Source organism: Xyrauchen texanus, chromosome 1 (genome assembly GCF_025860055.1).
Source record: "Xyrauchen texanus isolate HMW12.3.18 chromosome 1, RBS_HiC_50CHRs, whole genome shotgun sequence".
Classification (NCBI taxonomy): domain Eukaryota; kingdom Metazoa; phylum Chordata; class Actinopteri; order Cypriniformes; family Catostomidae; genus Xyrauchen; species Xyrauchen texanus.
This window is the reverse complement of record NC_068276.1, coordinates 24,418,578-24,440,200: the sequence shown is the minus strand read 5'-3', so window position 1 is coordinate 24,440,200 and position 21,623 is coordinate 24,418,578. Positions and strand designations below refer to the sequence as shown.

General features: G+C 37.3%; 1 protein-coding gene across 1 annotated transcript in view; it reads right to left on the bottom strand.

Moving 5' to 3' along the window:
* LOC127629018 (pleckstrin homology domain-containing family A member 7-like) overlaps positions 1-21,623 on the bottom strand; it is a 155,604-nt gene that overhangs the window by 59,396 nt on the left and 74,585 nt on the right. Inside the window, 2 exon segments of the mRNA XM_052106064.1 lie at positions 884-995; positions 16,292-16,375. Coding sequence (XP_051962024.1) covers positions 884-995; positions 16,292-16,375 — 196 coding nt within the window.

Here is a 21,623-nt window from a genome sequence, read left to right as displayed (position 1 = left end):
AAAAGATCCCACACCATTAGGTCTCAGTGATTTTTAGATCCCTTTTCAAAGGTGAGTCAATGGGATTCTTTCACTCCTTTTTTTTGTCCACTGGGAAAACGTTGAAGTTTAAATGTTTAGATAAGGCAAAAGCTGCTCAATTTGAGGTATCATTCATATATAGCACAGAAGGTGTGGGACGAATTACATTCCAAAGTTTTGCATGGAAAAAGAACAGGGTTATAGATTATGAAAAATTCCTATATCTATCGGCACAGCGATTAACCAGAAAAATTCTAAATGGCATTTCATTGCTGACACCTTGTTTACTGCATTAATATACCCTGGCATATTAAAAGGTAGGGAAACTATTGGAAGTTCTACACATCTCTAGTGTGGTTGTCCCACACAGGCTCAGATTTAATTAGTGGGAAGTAGCTTTCTGTAAGGTTCTCAACCCCCTGCAGATATTGTGCAGTATTTCCACCTGACCCCTGCACAAAACAGCTGAACTGCACAGGAGATTAAATCCACTTTCTCTTGTTCTAGAAAAATCAGTAACATATTACACCTTTCACTTGGGTAATTTATCAAAATCAGAAGGAGAGAACAAAAATAGATGAAGCCAATTTACTCTCCCCCATTAGCTATAAAAAATGTTATCAGTTTTCAATATGATTTAATAATATAAGATCCACACACACACACACACACACACACACACACACACACCAACATTACACTGATGCTGCTCTCCCTGCAAATAGCCAACTTGGCATGGTATGGTACAGGAAAGACTTGATATGAAGTAAAGAATTAGCTCTTTGCCATGCAAATCCAAAGCCTACACTGCAACAGAACATATTAAACTGCTCACAGAACAGCAGTGAATGAAACTTCTCACTCTGAATCCTGAGATGTTGTCCGCTGGGGATGAGGAGACAGCAACAGAGGACTCGCTGACCATGCTGGGAGGCCTCAGCTCTAGTGGTGGCTTGGACATCCGTGAATATATCCTACAGGGGACAGAGATAAAGACATTATCTCTGGCAGCAGGTGTAAGGTGTGATAACTGTTACACATGGTGACATGAAGAGAAAAGTAAATACATTTAATTTGTAGTTATAATTTAACCAACAATGCAAAGCAGAGCCTGAGGATACAAAGTATACAGAGAAGACCTTCCTTCTCATGTGACACTTTGTCAGACATGTTCCCTGAAGGCAAACTATTCAAACACAAGGATAGGAAGAATAGTAAACAGACAGGATTACCACTCAGTGTACACAGCCCAAGTGAGAGTAGTTGTCTCAGGTGACCTGGGTTTGGTGACAATGACAAGTACTCATAATGTAACATGAGTGAAATCCTTCCATCCATCCATCCATCCATCCATCACTCACCTCACTCACTCACTCACTCACTCACTCACTCACTCACTCACTGCCAAACTTTCCATCCATCTGCAGTATAACAAACAAAACAAACAAACAAACTATCCATTCATAACTAACTAACTTACAAACGGTCTATATGTATCTGTGTATCCATCTGTCTCTGCATCCATCTGTCCATCTGTCTGTTAGGGATGCACCAATAACACTTTTTCTCTTCCGGTCTGGATATCTGAAATCTAAGTATCGGCCGATACCGATCCCAATCCGATTCCAGTGTTGTTGTTTTTTTGCATAATCAATTTAGAATTACATTAATGTGTGGAATTAATTGGGGATTTTATATGTAAAAAACACAAACTTATAACTACACATTATTTCAATATAAATGTACCGCATACTAAGAAAAGCTTTATTGTTAACTAGTCTATTGGATAATGCAGCAGCAAAATTAACAGTAATTCCAAAACAATTTTCAACTTGTAACTGGACTTTAAAGATTCAGATATATTTTTGTTCAATTTAGTTGTAAGATATCAGTTCAATTTGCCTTCACAGTTATTTTTGGAACCCGTTCAACTTAAATATTGTTATAATTTGTAAACAAATAATAATTATAATAATAATAATTATGATTATTATTGACTTTTAGAATTTTAAATACAACAGTAATATATTTAAATCATGCACATTAACCTTAAACCCTCACACTTTTATTTTGACATTCTGAACTCTTCAGAGTTTGTAGGCACAAAATTAATTCTTATTCAAAGTCTGGTAAAATGCTCCTCCAGTGCGGTTCTAAATGCATATTATAAGTGAACCGAGCTATTGAGCATTTACATCTGAGATGTTATTTGTGAGTAGTGCTCAAATGTTGCGCAGCACGTGAAGGCTAAAAATAGGCATCACCGTGAGTGCATCACTAGCCTGCCTGTGTGTCAATGATGGCTGCAACTAATGATTATTTTGATAATCGATTAATATAAAGATTATTAGAACGATTATTCGACTATTCAGCGATTATTGCAATGATTAATCATTACCTCTTAACCGACTATTCAGCTTGTGCATGATTAAAGGTTGTATTAAACATGCTTACTAACAATAAAGAGGACAAATCATCTTTTAAAGATACCTCTAAATGACATTCACTGAATTAAAGGAAAATAAAGTTTAGTAAAAAGGTTATTTTTTTAGGTATTTTAAAATGTTATTTTTAATATTATATTCAACATTCTCAGATAAAACGTTTTTTATTCTGCAGTATAGCTGCTAAACTAAATGTATGTTGTTTTAAATAAGTTGTAGGTATTATTTTTGTAAAACAAGCCAAAACAAAAACAAATCAAAAAAGTATTTTGTTACAGTGTATAATGGATGAAGACTACCTCACTTCAATCCATCTTTAACTCGCCAAAAAAAAAAACTTTCTGCATATTGCAAATTTTCTTCATGATAAGAAATGCACAGTGACACAGTGATTCAATAAATCGCAAGCCATCACGTTATAATCTAGCTGCAGCAAGCACACGTACTCGAGGGATGAAGGTCCTCACGCCAGAGTGTACATCAGCCAAATGCAGTTTCAATCTCTCCCCCTTAGATCGGGACACTTCACACAACTCATAGAAGAGGCACTGACCACACACAGAAATTAAATTTTCTGAAATTTTATTTATATATATGACCTGCTTCCTTATTATTTGAATTATTTGAAACAAAGCTATAACGCATTAAATATAACTGCATTAAAGCTGTAATGCATTTAAAAATGCATTTGTGTTTTCTTTAAAGACGCTCAACGTGCATATTTTGCTTCAGCGGAGTGGCAGCTCCAGCTCCGCTTATTCCACAATGAGAGTGCTTCTATATTTACTTATTTTGTATTATTCCCACATACTTGGCAATCTACATCGCCTGAAGCTGTGAAAGTTTAGAGTGCATCTGGACTGTGAGTCAGGCGTGAGCTGCAGTGCTGCTCTCACGCATCATCATTAGTGTTTCATATGAACTCAAATTACATTAAAGTCAGCGTGTTGAAATGCGTTAGTGAATGGCGCTGCTCTGTTGACACTAGGGCTGAAATGATTAGTCGACATTATCGACAACGTCGACAATAAAAAATTGTCGCCAAAAAGATACATTTTCGAATAGTTGTTTGATCTCATTTAACGTAACATGAGATTATATAAAACTCTAATGATGATGCGTGAGAGCAGCACTGCTTGTGCATTCTATACTTATTAAACAGCCTTTTGCGATTTACAAAACTATCGCATGTCTTCATGTGGCTTTGAATAAAATGCACGAGTCATATGAACTACTTAAATTGTGTTTTTATGGTTCTTTAATGTCAATTTTGGAGCTTGATCATAACGAACATGACTAACACAGTATCGGATTTAGATCAGGCTTGTCGGACTGATACCCAATCCATCTAAAAACGTCAGTATAGGAGTGGTATCAGATCGGTGCATCCTTACTCTCTGTCTTCCCGACTGCCTGCTGACTAACTAATTAAAATAACTAACTGTTTCTCTACCCATATATCACTTACCAGCCAATCAACCAACCAACCATCCATCCATCCCTCCCTCCATCACCAACTGACTAACCATCCATAACTAACCAACCAACCATCCATCCCATCCTCCATCACTAACTAACTAACTAACTGAAAAATGTATCATCAATCTTAAGTATAACTAACAAACAAACAAAACAACTTTCCATTCATAACTAACTGACTAACCATCTAACTAACTGTTTATATCCATCTGTCTGTCTCTTTCCTGACTGCCTGCTCATCCATCAAGTCCGTCCAATCATCCACCCATTCATCCATCCACACTTTTTTTTATTAAACAAGGCATAACTAGATGAAGACAAGACTACAGTAAAGCATCAACAGAATGCAGGGTCACTGATACACCACCCCAAAAAAGCTTCAATCACCCACTCTTCATACACTCATCTACTGTATGTCAAGCTGCTTGAAGTCTACATCCATCAACATTACACTCTCTAAGATCAAAGCAAGTTTATGTTGAAATATCACAGTGTCTTTTTTGGATGGCAGAAAGTCATCTCATATTTAGCTCAGTTGGCTACGAGCACTCAGTGGATGAGGAAAGTGTAGGAATTCACTGCAAACGAAGAATGCACTGTATTTAAAGAGGTCACACCCCTGCATACAGGTCAAGGACACTGTACTTAGTCTGACACTGTGTGATGTATCTGCTCCCACTGGCACTTGTTAACAGTTTCGCTGACATTACGGTAAAGAGTGTGTAAACATTCTCAGGTATTTTATCTCAAATGCATGACTTGTTAAATAGTCAAGTCTTTTTTATTTGTATAGTGCTTTTCACAACACACATTGTTTCAAAGCAGATTTACAGAAAATCATGTTTTATAGAAAAGGAAACTGTAATATTTATAAACTCTTAGAGTCATCATTGTGTTATTGTAAATTGTGTATAAAAAGAAATAATTCAATATTTAAAGAATAATTGTATTTAGAATCCCAGTGAGCAAGCTGAAGGTGAATGTGACAAGGAACAAGATGTTGTTTAATGGAGAAAAAGAAGCTTGGGAGAATCCAGACTCACTGTGGGGGCCAGTTCCCCTCTGACTAACTAGCATGAATATATTAGTTATTTGTGTGCAGGTTAAGTCATGGTTTAAAATGTATACACTAAGTAAGTGTTAAGGGTCAGTGTTTAAACAAAGATTTTGTATGAACTTTAAGATTAATGACTAATGCATTTGAAGTCCATCCTGGATTAACTGCAGAAGTTCACATAGATGGATTGTCCTTTGTTATTTATGTATTCCATTTTAAGAGTGTAGTCCATCAATAAACAAAGGTGATGCAGACAGAGATCAATGAAGTGCATCACAGTTCAAACAATAGATCATTTCGGTTATTGCAGAGTTATAGATGCTGCTGCATTTTGAACCAATTTAAGTTTATTTATTGAACTTGCAGTACATCCTCCCAGTAATGCATTACAATAATCTGGTCTTGAGGTCATAAACGCATGAATTTGTTTTTCGGTATCAGCAACAGAGGGCATGTGTCATAACTTAGCAATATTTCCGAGGTGGAAGAATGCTGTTCTACAAACATTGGTAATTTGATTTTCAAAGGACAGATTGGTATCAAATATAACACCTAATAATTCACTGTAGAAAACTTTTGTTTGATTTGACAACTCCTTGTTTACACATACAGTGGTAGCGGTCTGTTAAATAGGACCTGAACAATGCATGTCCACTAATGCCAACATAATTCTCTAGCCTATTCAAGAGAATGTTGTGATCTATCGTGCTGAATGCAGCACTAAGATCTAAAAGCACTGAAGAGAAATGCAGCCGTGATCAAATGATAAGGGCAAGTCATTTGTAACTCTGATAAGTGTAGTCTCTGTACTGTGATGGGGCCTAAAGCCTGACTGAAATTGTTCATATATACCATTTCTCTGTAGAAATGAACATAGTTGGGAGGACACTACCTTTTCTAGTATTTTCAACATAAATGAGATATTTGAAATCGATCTTAAGTAATTAGAATTAGCCAATTCTCCAGGATCAAGCTGTGGTTTGATAACTGCCATTTTCTTGGGACATGTCGTAAGGATAGCGAGGAGTTAATAATATTAAGAAGAGGCTCTGAGATTACAGGAAATACCTCTTTTGGTGGTGCATGTTGTGGTTTTTGATTTTGAAAGATGAAAGTGATATTTTATTTTTATCTGACGGTGTCGCATTAGCATTATTACTTCAAAAGACTTAAACTTAAATCATGTCCTCTGAATAACACCAAAAACTACATTGAAAATTGTAGCAACACCTCCTCCACAACCCTTCAGATGAGACCCATGTTTATAACAATAACAGAGCACATCCAAACTATTATCTGTAATAATTTCATTTAGAAATTAGCAAGTCAGGTCTACCCCAAAAACTTGTTTTTCTATAAATTGTCTATAAATCCTATGCTATTCTCCGGACACCACTCAGACATCCAGACGTTCAGTGACACTAATCTACAATAAACCTCATAACCACGATGAGCAGGGAGAGGGCGAGAGAATATTGCAGTGTCTGACATCGTTTTTGCAAGTTCACACACATATTTAACATTAGCTTTAGTGATCTCCGTCTGGCGAAGCTGGACATCACTAGTGCCGAGATGAATAACAATTTTGATCTGATGTCAGGCTCCTGAGCCCCCCAAATTCATGTAACAATAGTGGCTGGAGTCTCTATTTCCACATTCCTTACAATAGAATCATCTATTACGAAGGCTCTTTCAACATGATTGTGACAAGACGGAGGGCAGAGGTCATGATTTTACACACCCAGCCCCTTATCAGGCTAATCAAGCCTCCAAGAAGGATAAAGGCTGACTGCGGATGGTGGTGCAACAGAGAGAGAATGTTTACGGGCAGCTGTCTGTCCTATGTGTGTGTTTGTGTCTTTTGGTTTCAGTTGTACATTAAAATATTATTTATATTGTCAAGCCGGTTCTCACCTCCTCCTATCCACTGTTCCCTTTACACTGGTGCTGAAGACCCGGGAAGGAGGAGGGATACGCCGTAGTGGAGTTCTCGCCGATACCATTCACCCAACGGAGCAGCCACGGACATCTTCCGGAGGACAGAGGAGCTTGGCCGCCTGGAAGTGGAGGAATTGGTCGTCGACCGCAAGGGGAGAAGGGGCTCCTAGCCGACCGCCTGGAACGGTCAGGGCCGCTGCCAGGGGTGATGGAGACCGCTATCAGCCGCTGAAATGTGGCGGGGTCTGAGACTGCCAACCGCGAGCGGGCAGGGGCTCACTGCCTGGAGGGGGAGAACTGCTGCCAGGGGCGGGAGAGACCCCTTCTGTTCCCAGAAAATGAGGCGGGGTGTTCCGTATGCCAGGGGCTGGAGGACCCCCTCCAATCCGCCTGGGGAGGCGCAGCTGTCATCCACTAGAGGGTGGAGGAGTGGCCGAGGACCAAACTACAGTGTATCGGAGAACCGGCATGTAAGTGTTTTGTTTTTTCTTTCTCTCTCTCCTCTCTTTTTACACACCCGGCCCCTTATCAGAAGAGAATGTTTAAGGGCAGCTGTCCATCCTATGTGTGGGTTTGTGTCTTTTGGTTTCAGTTTTACATTAAAATATTATTTATATTGTCAAGCCGGTTCTCGCCTCCTCCTTTCCATTGTTCCCTTTACAATGGTTCTCAGTGGGATGCATCACTTAGTGGGGAGAATTGATTGAAAACCCTAACAGGAACGGGAGAGTAGTGTCGCAGCCGGAACCAAAGTGTGTGCATTGCTCGCTGTAATATCATCCGAAATGTAGTATCTATCTCTTTCTCACTGAACTCCACTTGCGTTTGGATGCATGTCACTAACTCATTAATCTTCTTCACCAGCCTGACTAATTCCTTACATTTATCACATGTGAATACCTCACTGCTGATGGAAGAAGCTATAGTAAATATGTGGCATGCATTGCAGGAAGAAATAGCAAGAGTGTATGCCATGACTTAATGCAATTGTTTGTTGTTTTTGTTGTTATGGTTGTTGTTGAAAGGCAAAGGTTTGAGATCGATGTGGTTCCTGATCAGCAGATTTTTGTGATTGATGCAATAATCCGTATAAAACACAGAGGAGAAAACGAATGCGTGCAGTCGAGATGAGAGATGTAGTCAAGCAGGAAAAAGGAAAAAAGAGAGAAAAAGGTGTGCACAGTAAAATACCACATACATATACTCTTGCAACGTGCCAGCAGCAACCAGAACAGGTAGTCAACTAATGCGTAATAATAAATAATTAACTAAGTGTTTGCAAAAAGACAGAGCCTCTGTTGCCATGATACAAATGCCTTTATGCCAAGCTGCTCCCTGAAAGTATTTGAACACATTTTACTTTCCAATAAGCAGAGCTCCATGAAAAGCAGCACTGAGTTTCAGGTACCGCTAATGCATTTTGGACACGTCAGCAGAGAGAAGGGTAGAACAGCAGAGAGATGAGGGAGAATAGGGGGAAGCAGAGGACAGAATATAGAGGTCAAACAAACTGTCAGAGCCGTGCTCCTACTGCAGGCAACAAATAAAAAAACTTCTCCCAAACACTGTCAGAGAGAAACGTAAACCGCAGAGACTGCTTGGAAAGGTACGACCTAGAGTAAAACGTACTATTGAGTAGGCATGTACATTTTCTCTAAAGACAGTTAAATCAACCGTGTTCAGAAGTACTCTAAATGGGATGGGGATGATGAAGTGAGTTCTGTCTGCATTACATTTTAATTGTTGGTCTAGGTACATATGCGTCAGTCTTTTGCAGTTGCATTAATCTCTTCTGTTATAATCCATGGTTATACAGATCACACATTTTACAAACCACAAACAAATTATCATGGCTAGCCCATAGTTTGCTATAACTATGGTGCCAATAGTTTGTATAGTAACCATTTGATGCAGGGATATAACCAAATGTTCATGACTTTGTGGATCAAATTTTAAAGTTTAGTAATCTGTCATTGAAAATGATCACAAATCTGCATACAGATTTCCACATTGTTTATGTCTGTTAAATAATCTGCAATTAAATAATTCTGGATGGACAGCTATAATGTTTACCATGTCTACACTCACCGTTCCAATATGGTAAATCTTTCAGATAAACCTTTCTCTAAATTGCATTTGATCTTTTTACATGTTGTCTAAGCTGGCGAAACACTAGCAGACTCAAAGCAACTCGATTTTGGCTGATTGCGAATGTTGGAGGGGTGACAGACATACCAACTCACTGCAACTCTCTCTCTCTAATTCCCTGTAATGTGGAGCTCGCCTAAACAACAGCAGTACCGCATGAGCATAAACAATTGTAAAAGAGTGATTTAAGATGTGATTCAATGAGTAACTTTTTTTTTGTGAAAGTTTGTGATTGTGTATTTATCCCCTCAAGGTTTGCTTTAGAAAGTGTACGTATATCCATATGCAGCTTTCAGCAAGATAAGAAATTACATTCAATATAAACAGATTGTTGTGCCTCCTCTTTCTGATTTCATATGTCATTTTAGTGTCGGAGGAAATGGTGGAAAATGCTTGGTGACAGAATCACTATGGATCAGCATTTGTGATATGCAGCTGCAGTTGAGATGAAAATGTTCTGATCATCTTGACGTCTTGTCAGTTCTTTGAAGGAAGAGAAGCTCATTGGTCACTTGACGAGAGCATAAGAGTCTGCCCTGGAGACAGAACGATTTTCCATGCCATGTTGGATTATTTTTTCCATTTGCTGTAACCATTAACTCAGCAAGGAGTCCCAACGGTCAAGGGATTAAAAAACTCCCACTGGCAGATGCTAATGAGTCTCTCACCTACTGGCAGGCAATTATTTTAATAATGCTCACACCAAAAAAATCAGCTAGAGACTGGCTTTAGATGGTCTCTTCCTGTTTAATTGGGTGGTTCTTTGCCAGAATAAACAGTAAAATGGGCCAGACTTCATGCCAATAGTCAAAAGTCAGTCTATGTGAGACCGAGTCAGCCTAATGTAAGTGAAATATAAACATAACCACTGTTGTACTCAAGCATACCATGCAGTCTATAAAATGAAGTTGAATCTCAGAGGTCTGCAGAGTGGTGACAAAAGCTCTTTTACAGACCCATCTGAAATGTACACCATCACTGACATCTCACAGAAGATGTGGACAGTGACACAAATGGTGAACTTCAAAAGTACAGTATGAGTGGGTTGAATCTAGAACCCACTGATAAAGCAGATAAGTAAATATCTAAAGCTTTTAAATCATCTTTTCATAATACATCAAATAACACTTTGGGGAGAAAGAGTGCAATTGCACTCATCTGAGGGGAAATCAGTAGTAGGAAATCTGTAGTTGGCAGAATATGATTTATTTCGGTATGATTTTGTGAAAAAGTAATCTGGAATTGATTAGAGTCATTTCTAGTTTTTACTATGCCCAAACCAGATTATGTCCCTGCATGACATACTTGATAACACAGAACCCAGTGACTTCATAACTCATCTCCAGTTATAATACAGTTATAATCCATTAAGCACACAACATAAACTCCCAATAAGTCATATTGCATAACGTTTCTATGACAAACACTTCACATCACAACACTGAATCTGAGGTAAACAGCTTTCTTTGCAAAATGGTACAAGTATGATCTTGATGACAGAAATAAAAAATAAAAAAATTGCATGATGAATAAAAATAAACAATTGTCATTATGGTGCTAAAACTCACCAAAGCCAGCAGATAACCCTGTAAAACAAAATAACCCTGCCCAAAATCTAACACACTCATAGACAGCCCTACGGTGTAGCATCTCCAACACACCAAAGCCATATGCAGTGTTTTTTTTTTCCTGAGGAATGTGGCAAGTTCCTGTAGTGTGACAGAAGAGTCAGGAGGTGTCTGAGGCCAGTGTACAACATCAAAACAACAGGAAACTGCAGCAGCATTACCGTGGAAAGAGCTGTGGACTGGAACGACACTCTGTTTTCTTTTTACCACTTATTTTCACCTCATAAACTGGCTCAGATACAAACTTTTTGTACAAACTCATTGTTTGCACCATGGGACACACTCCTGTTTTATCTAGGCATATTATTTCTCTGTCTTCTGAACAAATGGGCACAGAGACCTTGTATTTTATGTTGTAGAGATCAGAGAGATTCTGGCTTAAGGCCACCTAGAACACTGAGAAACAATATGAATTTCGCCGCCAAACCCGCATAAATTTACAACTAGAAAGATTTAATGCCACAAACCTGGTTATTAACATTATAATACACTTTCCATCACATTCAGCTGTACATAATGCACTCTACATATTTTACATGAACACATCTGATAGAAGATGATATAGCTGTTCCAAAACCTAGTGAATGTCCTCACTGACCCACCACGGCTGTCATGGTAACCACAGCAACAGTAAGGATCAATGACTTTATGAAATATGTCATGATGTCAGCAGAGTAATATGAATGTTTTTCTCCCACAGATCAGCATGCAACACAGCTGGTATGGGTGAGGTTAGCTTTCCATTGCTAGATTACTAAAGGAAAAGGCAGGGCTGATGGGGAGAGAGGACTGAACGAGGCCGGACTTGTGCTAAAAATAGCCCTTTAGAGCAGCTAGAAGTGTCCTGAAACTTCACTATCTCTCTCTTCTACAAACCGCAGGCATTCAACAGCAGTCACAGGCTGCTGAAAGACTCTGCATTATCAACACAGCTGCAAGTGCCAAACTGCCTCTCCAATATATGGCTCACTCTTTACATTTATTCATTTGGCAGATGCTATTATCCAAAGCAACTTACTAATAAAATGAATTTCTTGAGTGCACTGTTTACGGTATGTGTTCCTTGAGAACTGAACCGGTATTGCTAGCACAATTTGAGCTACAGGAACTCCTCTTTAAAACATCTGGCCTGCATGACCATTATCTCTTGGGCACTTAAATCAAGAGGTCAGAATGAACCTAGATCCCTGCAGTAACACAACGCTCCAATGACTACACTGACTTTTTTGGCATTTAATCTGAACCTGAACTTGGAACAGGGACTTCACGCACAGTGCCCCTATTAAGCATCATCAATCAACCCAGCCAGCAACATTTACTTCCTCTGCATGAGAAATGGTCTTGACGGCCATGTGCAATATTCCTACAAGAGCTCAACATTCTAAATCCATGAGCCCACCTCTATATGGAATACATTGAGTGGCAAGGCAAATGACTGATTGAGTCATTAGATTACTCGTGTTTGAGAAAGATTCAAGAGTATTTTTTGATGATTAATTATAAGAGTTTGATTAATTTGCATATCAGATTATAATGGTCACGCTTTATGATTGCTTTGCAACCAGCAAGGACAACACAATAGAAAGATTCTGTAGTCTATTGAATGACAAGCACACAAATCAGCTTAAAAAAATATTTATTTTGCAGTGATGCTGTAGATTCATTGGCATTTTACTACAGTGTTCTTTCTGTTAACGGAAATTAACATCAAAATCATTTGGTTCTAGTATTTAGATATAGTATCTAGTTTTTAGCATAACTTTGCCCTCTAGAGGTTAAATAAAAACAATCACTGACTCAGCATGGAGTTTGTTTTGCAACGTGACTAGGCTATTTATAGAGACGGGCGCTTCATGTGGGATTAAAAACATCAGAGAAAAGCCAAGGTTTGTATACAATACACGTTATTTTTATTGTCATGGTACAAGAAATCAGTCATTTAAGACAACCAAAGATGGTTAGATAATTCATTTGTTTAGAACTAATCGCTGCACTGGAGAATGGCATTGCCAACAAGGTGGAGAGGACAATTGTTTCTAGTAGATGCTGAGATAAGACGTTGGATCTAATCGCAGGCTTTTAAAGACGACGATGACAGGGAAACAAACAACCGTGAACTCATACAGCAAAAACAAGAACTGACAAAGGAATACAAAACTTGAGGGTATATATACATACAAGGGCTAATGAGGGAATGGAAAACAGGTGAGAATGATGAGGAACAGATGGCAGTGATGAGGGCAGTGCATGATGGGAAAAGTAGTCCAGGGGAAACACTTCCAAATAAGAGTCCTAGGAAACACTAGGGAGACAGACTTTGACAACAATAACATTAGCTGTTTGAAAACTGCTTACATTTACTCTTAAAACACTGTACTGTATATAAAAAAAGTCACTTATGAATTCATGCAGATCCGTTGAGCTTTTTTTTTTTTTCTTGGGGTTGAGGGGTACCCAATATGTTCCAGTCAGGTTATAAACATAAGCGTCCTGAAGAGGTTTTGTTTCTAAGTGAATTTACAAGTTAATTATCAGTAGTAAATAAATCATTAAAGCCAACCTTATATCAATATGCATTGATATAAGTTTTAGCTTTTGCTCGGCCATTCTCTTCCTTCAGAAGACCAAGAGCTGGGAATGAATGCATGTGCAGAAGAACAGTTTTATAACTTTGTTTTTCTGACTATAACGTTTCCGAAACTTTTCTCCATTCTGACAAAATGAAATTCTGTCCAAGATTCCACATTTTATGATGTAGTTATGTACAATAACAAAAAATCCTAAGAGCATTGTAAAATACATATGTCTGAAATATAAATTTGATATTCATGAGAGGGCACATTGTTATATAAAACAATGTGTTCATGTGAGGACACGTGGATATATATTATAGACAATGACATACTAAAATGACCTTTAAAAAGACAAGACTTGAGTTGATTTATTTTTCTCTCCCTCTCTTTCTTGTACTTCATTCATAGATTTAAAATGAAAATAAAATAAAACAATAAATAAATATTGTCTGTATTGATGAAGCATATGGTCTCTATATTTAGCTTAGTAAGGCAGTGTTTTATGGAAGAAGTCACTGATCCAAAACCACCATAAAAAAAGCCAGACAGTCTTTTGCAAGTGCACATGGAACAAAGATATTACATTTTGGAGAAATGTCCTCTGGTCTGATGAAAAAAAAAACAAAATCAAACTCTTAGGCCATAATGACCATCGTTATATTTGGAGGAAAAAGGGTGAGGCTTGCAAGACAAAGAACACCATCCCAACCATGAAGCATAGGGGTGGCAGCATCATGTTGAGTGGGTGCTTTGCTGCAGGAGGGACTGGTGCACTTTACAAAATAGATGGCATCATGAGGAAGGAAAATGATGTGGATATATTAAAGCAACATCTCAAGACATCAGCCAGGAAGTTAAAGCTTGGTCGTAAATGGTTCTTCCAAATGGACAATGACCCCTAGCAGACCTAAGTTGTGGCAAAATGGCTAAAGGGCCAAAAAGTCAAGGTATTGGAGTGGCCATCACAAAGTCCTGACCTCAATCCGATAAAAAATGTGTGGGTAGAACTGAAAAAGCATGTGCGAGCAAGGAGACCTACAAAACTTAATACTTGTCTGGAGGAATGGGCCAAATTTCTAGCAACTGGTTGTGAGAATCTTGTGGAAGGCTACCCAAATTGTTGTGACCCAAGTTAAACAATTTAAAGGCAATGCTACCAAATACTAACAAAGTGCATGTAAGCATCTGACCCACTGGGAATGTGATGAAAGAAATAAAAGCTGAAATAAATAATTCCCTATTATTCTGACATTTCACATTCTTAAAATAAAGTAGTGATCCTAACTGACCTAAGACAGGGAATGTTTTCAACGATTAACTATCAGGAATTGTGAAAAACTGAGTTTAAATGTATTTGGCTATGGTGTGTGTAAACTGGCACGTCCTTAGAAAATCCCTTATAATAAATCTATCATGGACAGATTGACAAATTCAATTGCAAAATGCATTGCTGTGGACTTTAGGTCAATTATAGGCTTAAGTTCAATAATGTGGATCATTGTAATATTTAAATATAACTATTTTAAATTACTTGATCGATATATACTGATTTTTTGTTTTGAGGGGCTTTCTCAACAAATATTTATATATGTGATCAACTGCAATAAATGTAATTAATCACCATATCATATAATTAATTTGATAAAAATCTGAATATGCATACATAAAATACTTTAGAAACATGAAAGTATTGGAATCACTTAATCATTCCTAGTCCTACACATTTGCAGCTAGGAATGGGAACCGCAACGAATTTACTGATTATGGTTCCAAATCTAGTTCTGGTTTCTGAACGATTCTATTAACGATCCCCCAGTTCTTGGTTCATTTCAAGTTGAACATGCCAAAAGTAATGACTTGCGGTTCAGTACACAAGTCACGTAATACTCTGAATGACCCAGTGAGTCATTCGATCGATTTAAACTCAGTTTGAGACTGATTTATGGGGCTCATTTGTTTGTGAATCGGACTACACTGGTTGCTTTGTATGTTTGTTGTTATGTGCAATAGACAATGCAATAGAAAGATGTGTTGTAATTACATTTTTTGTACATGTGCTTACTGAACTGTGACTTGGTGGGTGCAAGTACCAACCCTATTTATGTGTCAAAATATGGCACAGATTAACAGAATCCTTCAATTAAACTGACTTTAGTCTCCAAAGAAGCTCCAAATAAGAAAATGGCACATCATCTTTATAGTAAAATGCAATAACAGCACTACCCATCATTATCATTATCTCTGGACATCTCCAACTGATTTACAGATTCAACACACAATGCGAAAGGTATATAATAGCAATAGCTTACACAGCCATAGATGCAGCAAAACATTTTTAAAAAAGCGGTGAATAAAAGAAAATGCATGCAAGTAACATGGACAATGGTTGTATTATACAGTACATCCATTTATGATGTTCTTTTATCAATATTTCTTAGAAAACATTTACTCAACGCTCCCATTGATTATTCTTAAACATGGTTAACAGTACAAATAAATTACAATGAACTTAAAACCGAGGTTTGTAATTTTTGCACCACTAGCATCAAAAAACAGAACATCAAAAAATAATAATAATATTTAAACAGATTTCCCAAACACTCCCCCCATCGGGCATTGGTCAAAAAGCTGGAAGTCCCACAACAAACTCTCATAATTGGTTAAGTCAGGTTGGCCGAAATGCAAACAGAGCAAAGTTTTGATAGAGCCACAACACCCAAAGCATTCACACTTTTTGTTTAAATCAACCAACAAATGGCATACAGTTGTCTCTGGACATTAAGCAAGTATAGGCATATTACAAAGTTTCACTAGCATCAGAATAGTATTCAAAACATATACAAGTGCACATTTGTTATTTATTTTTTGTTAGTGACTAGTGAAGTATTTTAACTTTAGAAAATGACACACGTCAGCTTTAACCACATGTCCTCAGTAATAACGAGAAGTATGCATCCTCAAGTACAGATTATATGGTACAAATCAAAAATAAAAAGCACTCACGGGTCCTGTAATATGAAGTCAGTGTTTTCTGAAGAGATCTGTCCCGTCACAGGATGTCTGAACGTCGTCGTCCTCTGGTTGTGGCTGCATCCGAGAAGAAGAAAAGGTTGAGAGATGAGAGAGATGAAGAAAAGAAAAGCAAAATGAGTAATCCATTATTAATCATGTATCATTTGGCACTTCCCTCCCCTGCTGTGGGTGACGTAGCCATAAGAGCCACATTCAACAGGAATACACTAACTTTGAAGAATTCTTATGACTTTCGCAGAGCAGTGCTGAATGTGTGCCAAGCCCGCTTATATTATTTAACACAAAGTGTACGGCTAAGCACAAACTGCTGCAGAAACTTTATTTATTTAAACTACATGGGGTCATTCACTGTTTTAACTAGGGCTTTAAAACATCTTGCTGTCATTGGCTGGAATAAAACAGGACAGGGATCTCTTAGGGTGAAAATAATGGTGAAATAACACACACTATATATGCTGGCTGTCATCGATTTGGTTATTTATTTTTCTGTGCAGTGTGTTTGGCTGAAAAAGCGCATCCCTCAGTGGTGGTAATTTGATGATTGAGAAGAGACTCCCAAGTGAGTAACTTAACTTATCTGCCTTTTAGGTCACTTATCTGCCTTTTATCTAATCTATTATGTTTTAAAAACTATTTGGAGTCACATCCCTCAATGACTCTCTGTGGACTCCAGGCTTGGAAATTAAGTTTTAAGAACTGCCAGCAGAGTCCTCCTTCAGGTGTGCTCTAGAGACCATCTATCTGTCCTTTATAGAAGAAAGAGAGCCAAAGAGAGATTTCAACAGATGTTGCCACTGCTTTCTTAGTTTAAACTTTCTTCTCTTTTCCACTTTCTACACATGAGTAAGAAGTGATGACTGAACAGCTTTAAGCATACAAAAGTCATACTAAGACAAGCATTACTTTTATTACTTTGGAGCATTAAGGGGCTTCCACACTGAACTCTATGGAGTGAAGCGTCATCTTAAGCGTCATGTCCTTTTGTATTACAGACATGAATAAAGGCCCCTGCACACTTCCTAAGCAATCGAAGAACAAATGGGTGTGATGTCATTTAGAAAAAATCTGGCCAAAGTAGTAGGTGTTTTTGCATTTGTTTCGGAGAAAACTTCTTACCAACTGCTAAACACCTTGTTACTACCATTGGTCCATGTCATCAGTAGGTGTGATCTGGAGCTCCACCTGCTTTTATGCAGACAACTAATTCCCGCTCAGTCAGTTATGATCAGTCAATATGAACACAATCGTGCAGAGTTATGAACGAGCTGGTGCAAACTTATCTATATCTGAACGATCGCTCATGTAAATACATTTTCCAAGAACATGTCATGTGTTTTTTTTTTTTATTAGTCTACAAAGGGAATTAAATATACACAAATACTCTTAAGTACACATTCACTCATGTGCCGTATGCAGCCGAAAGCCATTCACACATTTGCCGAAGATATGCCTATGATCATTGTTTTGTCTGTATTCTGCATATTAACACTCTTTTTAATACACCAATCTTTACAGTAGTATCAGTGTTATCATAAATTATAATAACAGTGTATTTGGCACATTTGGCGTGTATGGCATGTTATCACATTAGGGCCATAAATGCACAAAGTAAACATTGCAAATTGCACATTACTGTATATATAACTTTAAATCATAATCGTGTGGTTAAAACAGCTTCTTTTACTGATCTTGGGTGTATTACTCATGAGGCATAAAGTCATTGATAACATATTCTAATGTCATATTAGTTGATGTTTTACATGAAGTCTTGCGCATCCTCATATTTAAATGTGGAGTGGTGGTGGCATAGTGGGCTAAAGCACATAACTGTTATTCAGAAGGTCGCTGGTTCGATCCCCACAGACACCACCATTGTGTCCTTGAGGAAGGCACTTAACTCCAGGTTGCTCCAGGGGATGGTCCCTGTAATAAGTGCACTGTAAGTCGCTTTGGATAAAAGCGTCTGCCAAATGCATAAATGTAAATATAAATGTAAATGTACCACTAAAAGCCTCCCACAGCAGCGTGGAGGGTGTCTGGATGTTCGCAAATATTATGTCATTGCTCTGTTCTTCTCTGAGTGCCAAAAAGAAGTTGAATACAGCAAAGACGAACTTTACCATTAGTGTGCTGGAGCCTTAATACCTAAATTAAGTGGTTTGCTGAGAAGAGGTGTGCTACTACATCTGTACCGTTCATCTCTTAGCCTTATCATTTTCGCCTGGCGGATGTGTGCGTAAAATTTGTCCGACGTGAGAAAAATTCAATCCAATGGTGGAAAAGAACTTAATGAGACCCAAACATGGGATTTTCTGATTTTAGCCTGTTAGCGCCACATAGAAACATAGAAAAAATTGGTCAAGCAAAAAGTTAAATTCAGTGGAGCCGTTGTGCAGTGGGGTTTTTATGACATGCAACATATTGCAACATTACCAAATCCCATTCCCCTCCTCTCTCTAAATACTTTTTTGGCACTCCATTTTCCTTTTTTTTTTTTTTTTTAAATCAAAAAGTGAAAGTCATTGCAAGAGAACTACTTTAACAATAAACTGTTATTTATTGATACTTCTAGTATTTAATGGATTATAAGGATATTTATAATCTAAATTTCTCTCGCTTCATCCGCCATCTTGGATTTATTTTTCCACGGTGCATTCTGGGATCACCTACCTGGGGAAGGATACATACGATGATACCTCTTAAAATTTGGTCAAAACGAGATTTTAAGAAGCAGCATAATTAAGATAACTTTTGAACCAGCCTTTGTGTCAGGAGCATGCGTCTATGATGTCTTAAAATGCTGTCTCCGGCGGACACTCACTAGGTTTTAGAACAGACCCAATAGCATCATGTGTGCTGAATTTATGAACTACGTATATCACTTGGTGAAATCCTTTTTTTTTTTATTTTTTATTATTCCCTTTAATAATTAAATGATCTTTTAATACAGTATTTGTGTCGTATGTAACTAAATGTCATATTATCGCCAGAGTTTAAAAAAAGCAACTTTATAAAAACCTCCCTTAAGCAATTGTCTTATAGACTTCCATTGTATGAGCATTGCTTTTACAAACTAAAGTCAAAATTATTTTCCATGGCAATCCACAGCATATCACAGATGTTGTCAGTAGAGCTAAACTTATGCATTTCACGCACTGCCTCTCGTGGCTTATTGCTTTACTAATGAAGTTTATCTGGAGATCATGGGACATTAAGATCTAACATCTTATTTTCTCTGGGGTAATTTCATGTATGTCATGCAGACCACAAAAACTACATTATCTACCAGATTGTTTTGAGAAGTAACACTCTGTGTCAAAGAAGTGCAGCCTATACAAAAAACATGACTATCTCCTGATTTACTCTTGCTCTTTCTTCCAAAAAGCATAATGCACTTTGCTGAACTGCTCTGGCCTTAAACAATAGTTTTATTTTTTCCACTGTTAATTAGGAATCTGCATTGTTTGGCTCTTTTGTTTTCATCGCATTACTTCCAAACTACTTGCCATGGAATTCTCTGCATTAGTATTGGTGGTTAAACAGAAAGGCAAACAGTAGTGTTGTTTGTTTTGCAATGATGCATCCTATGACATTATTAGAAATGAATCTCATCCCTGTACGACTGCTGTATTGTTCTAATTTCTGGTGACAAGAAAAATGCACATGATTAATCTAAATTTTTGCAGAGGCACAAAGAACAGAGCATTTAAAACTGTGAGATCAAAGTGAATGCAGATATATAGAGATAAAGTGTGTCATGATAAAGGCATAAGACTGTCCTGTCTCATGGCACACCGTGTTCTCCTACTGAAGATGCTTACATTTAAAAAGACAGTTAACCCAAATGCAATAATTCTGTCATAATTTCCCCACCCTCATATTGTTCCAAACTTAACTTACTTCCTTCTCTGGAACAAAAGTTAGGCAGAATGTTTAAATAAAGAAAAAGTTAGATACTCTTTACATGCGTGTTTTCCACGAGACACGCTCAAGCTGCATGCTTCTGAACAAACAGTGCGTCAGACAAGCGCATCAACGGCTTTTCTGTCATCTGTTCTTCAAAATATTATAAAGTGTGTTTCATCAAGTGTGTGTCTTTGTGTCTTACAGTATTTCTTGTCATGTGTCATTCCGAGACGCCTTACAGTTAGCCCGATACAGTGGAAGATGAGCCATCCGCCATTCGCATGATGTAGGCTATCAACATTTGAAGGCTGCTAATTTCAAACCCTGTGATGATATTTAATATATTTGGTGACTTCCCAGCTCCAAGAATTTGTAATTTTCCAAAATTGTCAATCATCATCAGTCAATGATTGTTGCAATTGGCATCGGGATATTTGTCAGATATTGTCGATATCTGATTACATCATCCTATCACCCAGTCCTAACTGACAGCCTAAGTCATCATTCACATTTATTCTATGGATAATAAATATATCCTCTTGTTGACCAAAGAAGAAAGTCAAAAAGATTTGGAATGATATAAGGTGAGTAAATGAGTAAATGGTTACTGATTTTTTTTTTTATTAAGTTTGCTAACCCCTTATTGTGACTCTTTTAATAATTAAGGCCTGTAACATATTCATTCAGCTGATTTTTTATTGAACAGACCATCTGTTTTCTTGATTACACTACACCATAGTGTTGGGTTTGAGTCCACCTTAGTCGAGTCAGAGTCGAGTCTGAATGAATCTGTTCAAGAATCTGGATCTAAATGATAACCGTAAACTCAAGATCAATATTTTAAGCTTATTTTAAGCTTCACAACTAAGAAAATCAATTTGTCAATAGAAATGCAAAAAACAAACGATTAGTGCACTGCTGAACAAATTTCAAAGAGGTTTCAGAATGAAAGCATATGCTTTAGGTGTATGAAGACAAAACTGTCCTTTAACACAATTCTTATTGCGTTCTTTTGATATTTCAATTATTTGTTTCTTTTCTCCTCCACTCAAACATACACCAAAGAAAGTGAAAGCTGTGTTAGTCATTACAACAGAGTTATTATTATTTCAAATTTTAATTGTTTTTATTTAGTTTTTATTTCTACTTCATTTTCAATTTGTCCATTCAATTTAGTTTAGTTTTATCTACAATTATGGGTGAAATACATTTCATGTAATTAATTAAATGTACTGAATGTGTTTAATACATTTAATAAATGGTAATATTAAAACACTTTATAATGCCCATAAAATGAAATACAACAACATATAATAAAAACAGAAAAGATCAGATACCATTAAAAAATATTTATAAACTACAGTACTACACTTCACACTTTTCAGCCCTCCTGCTG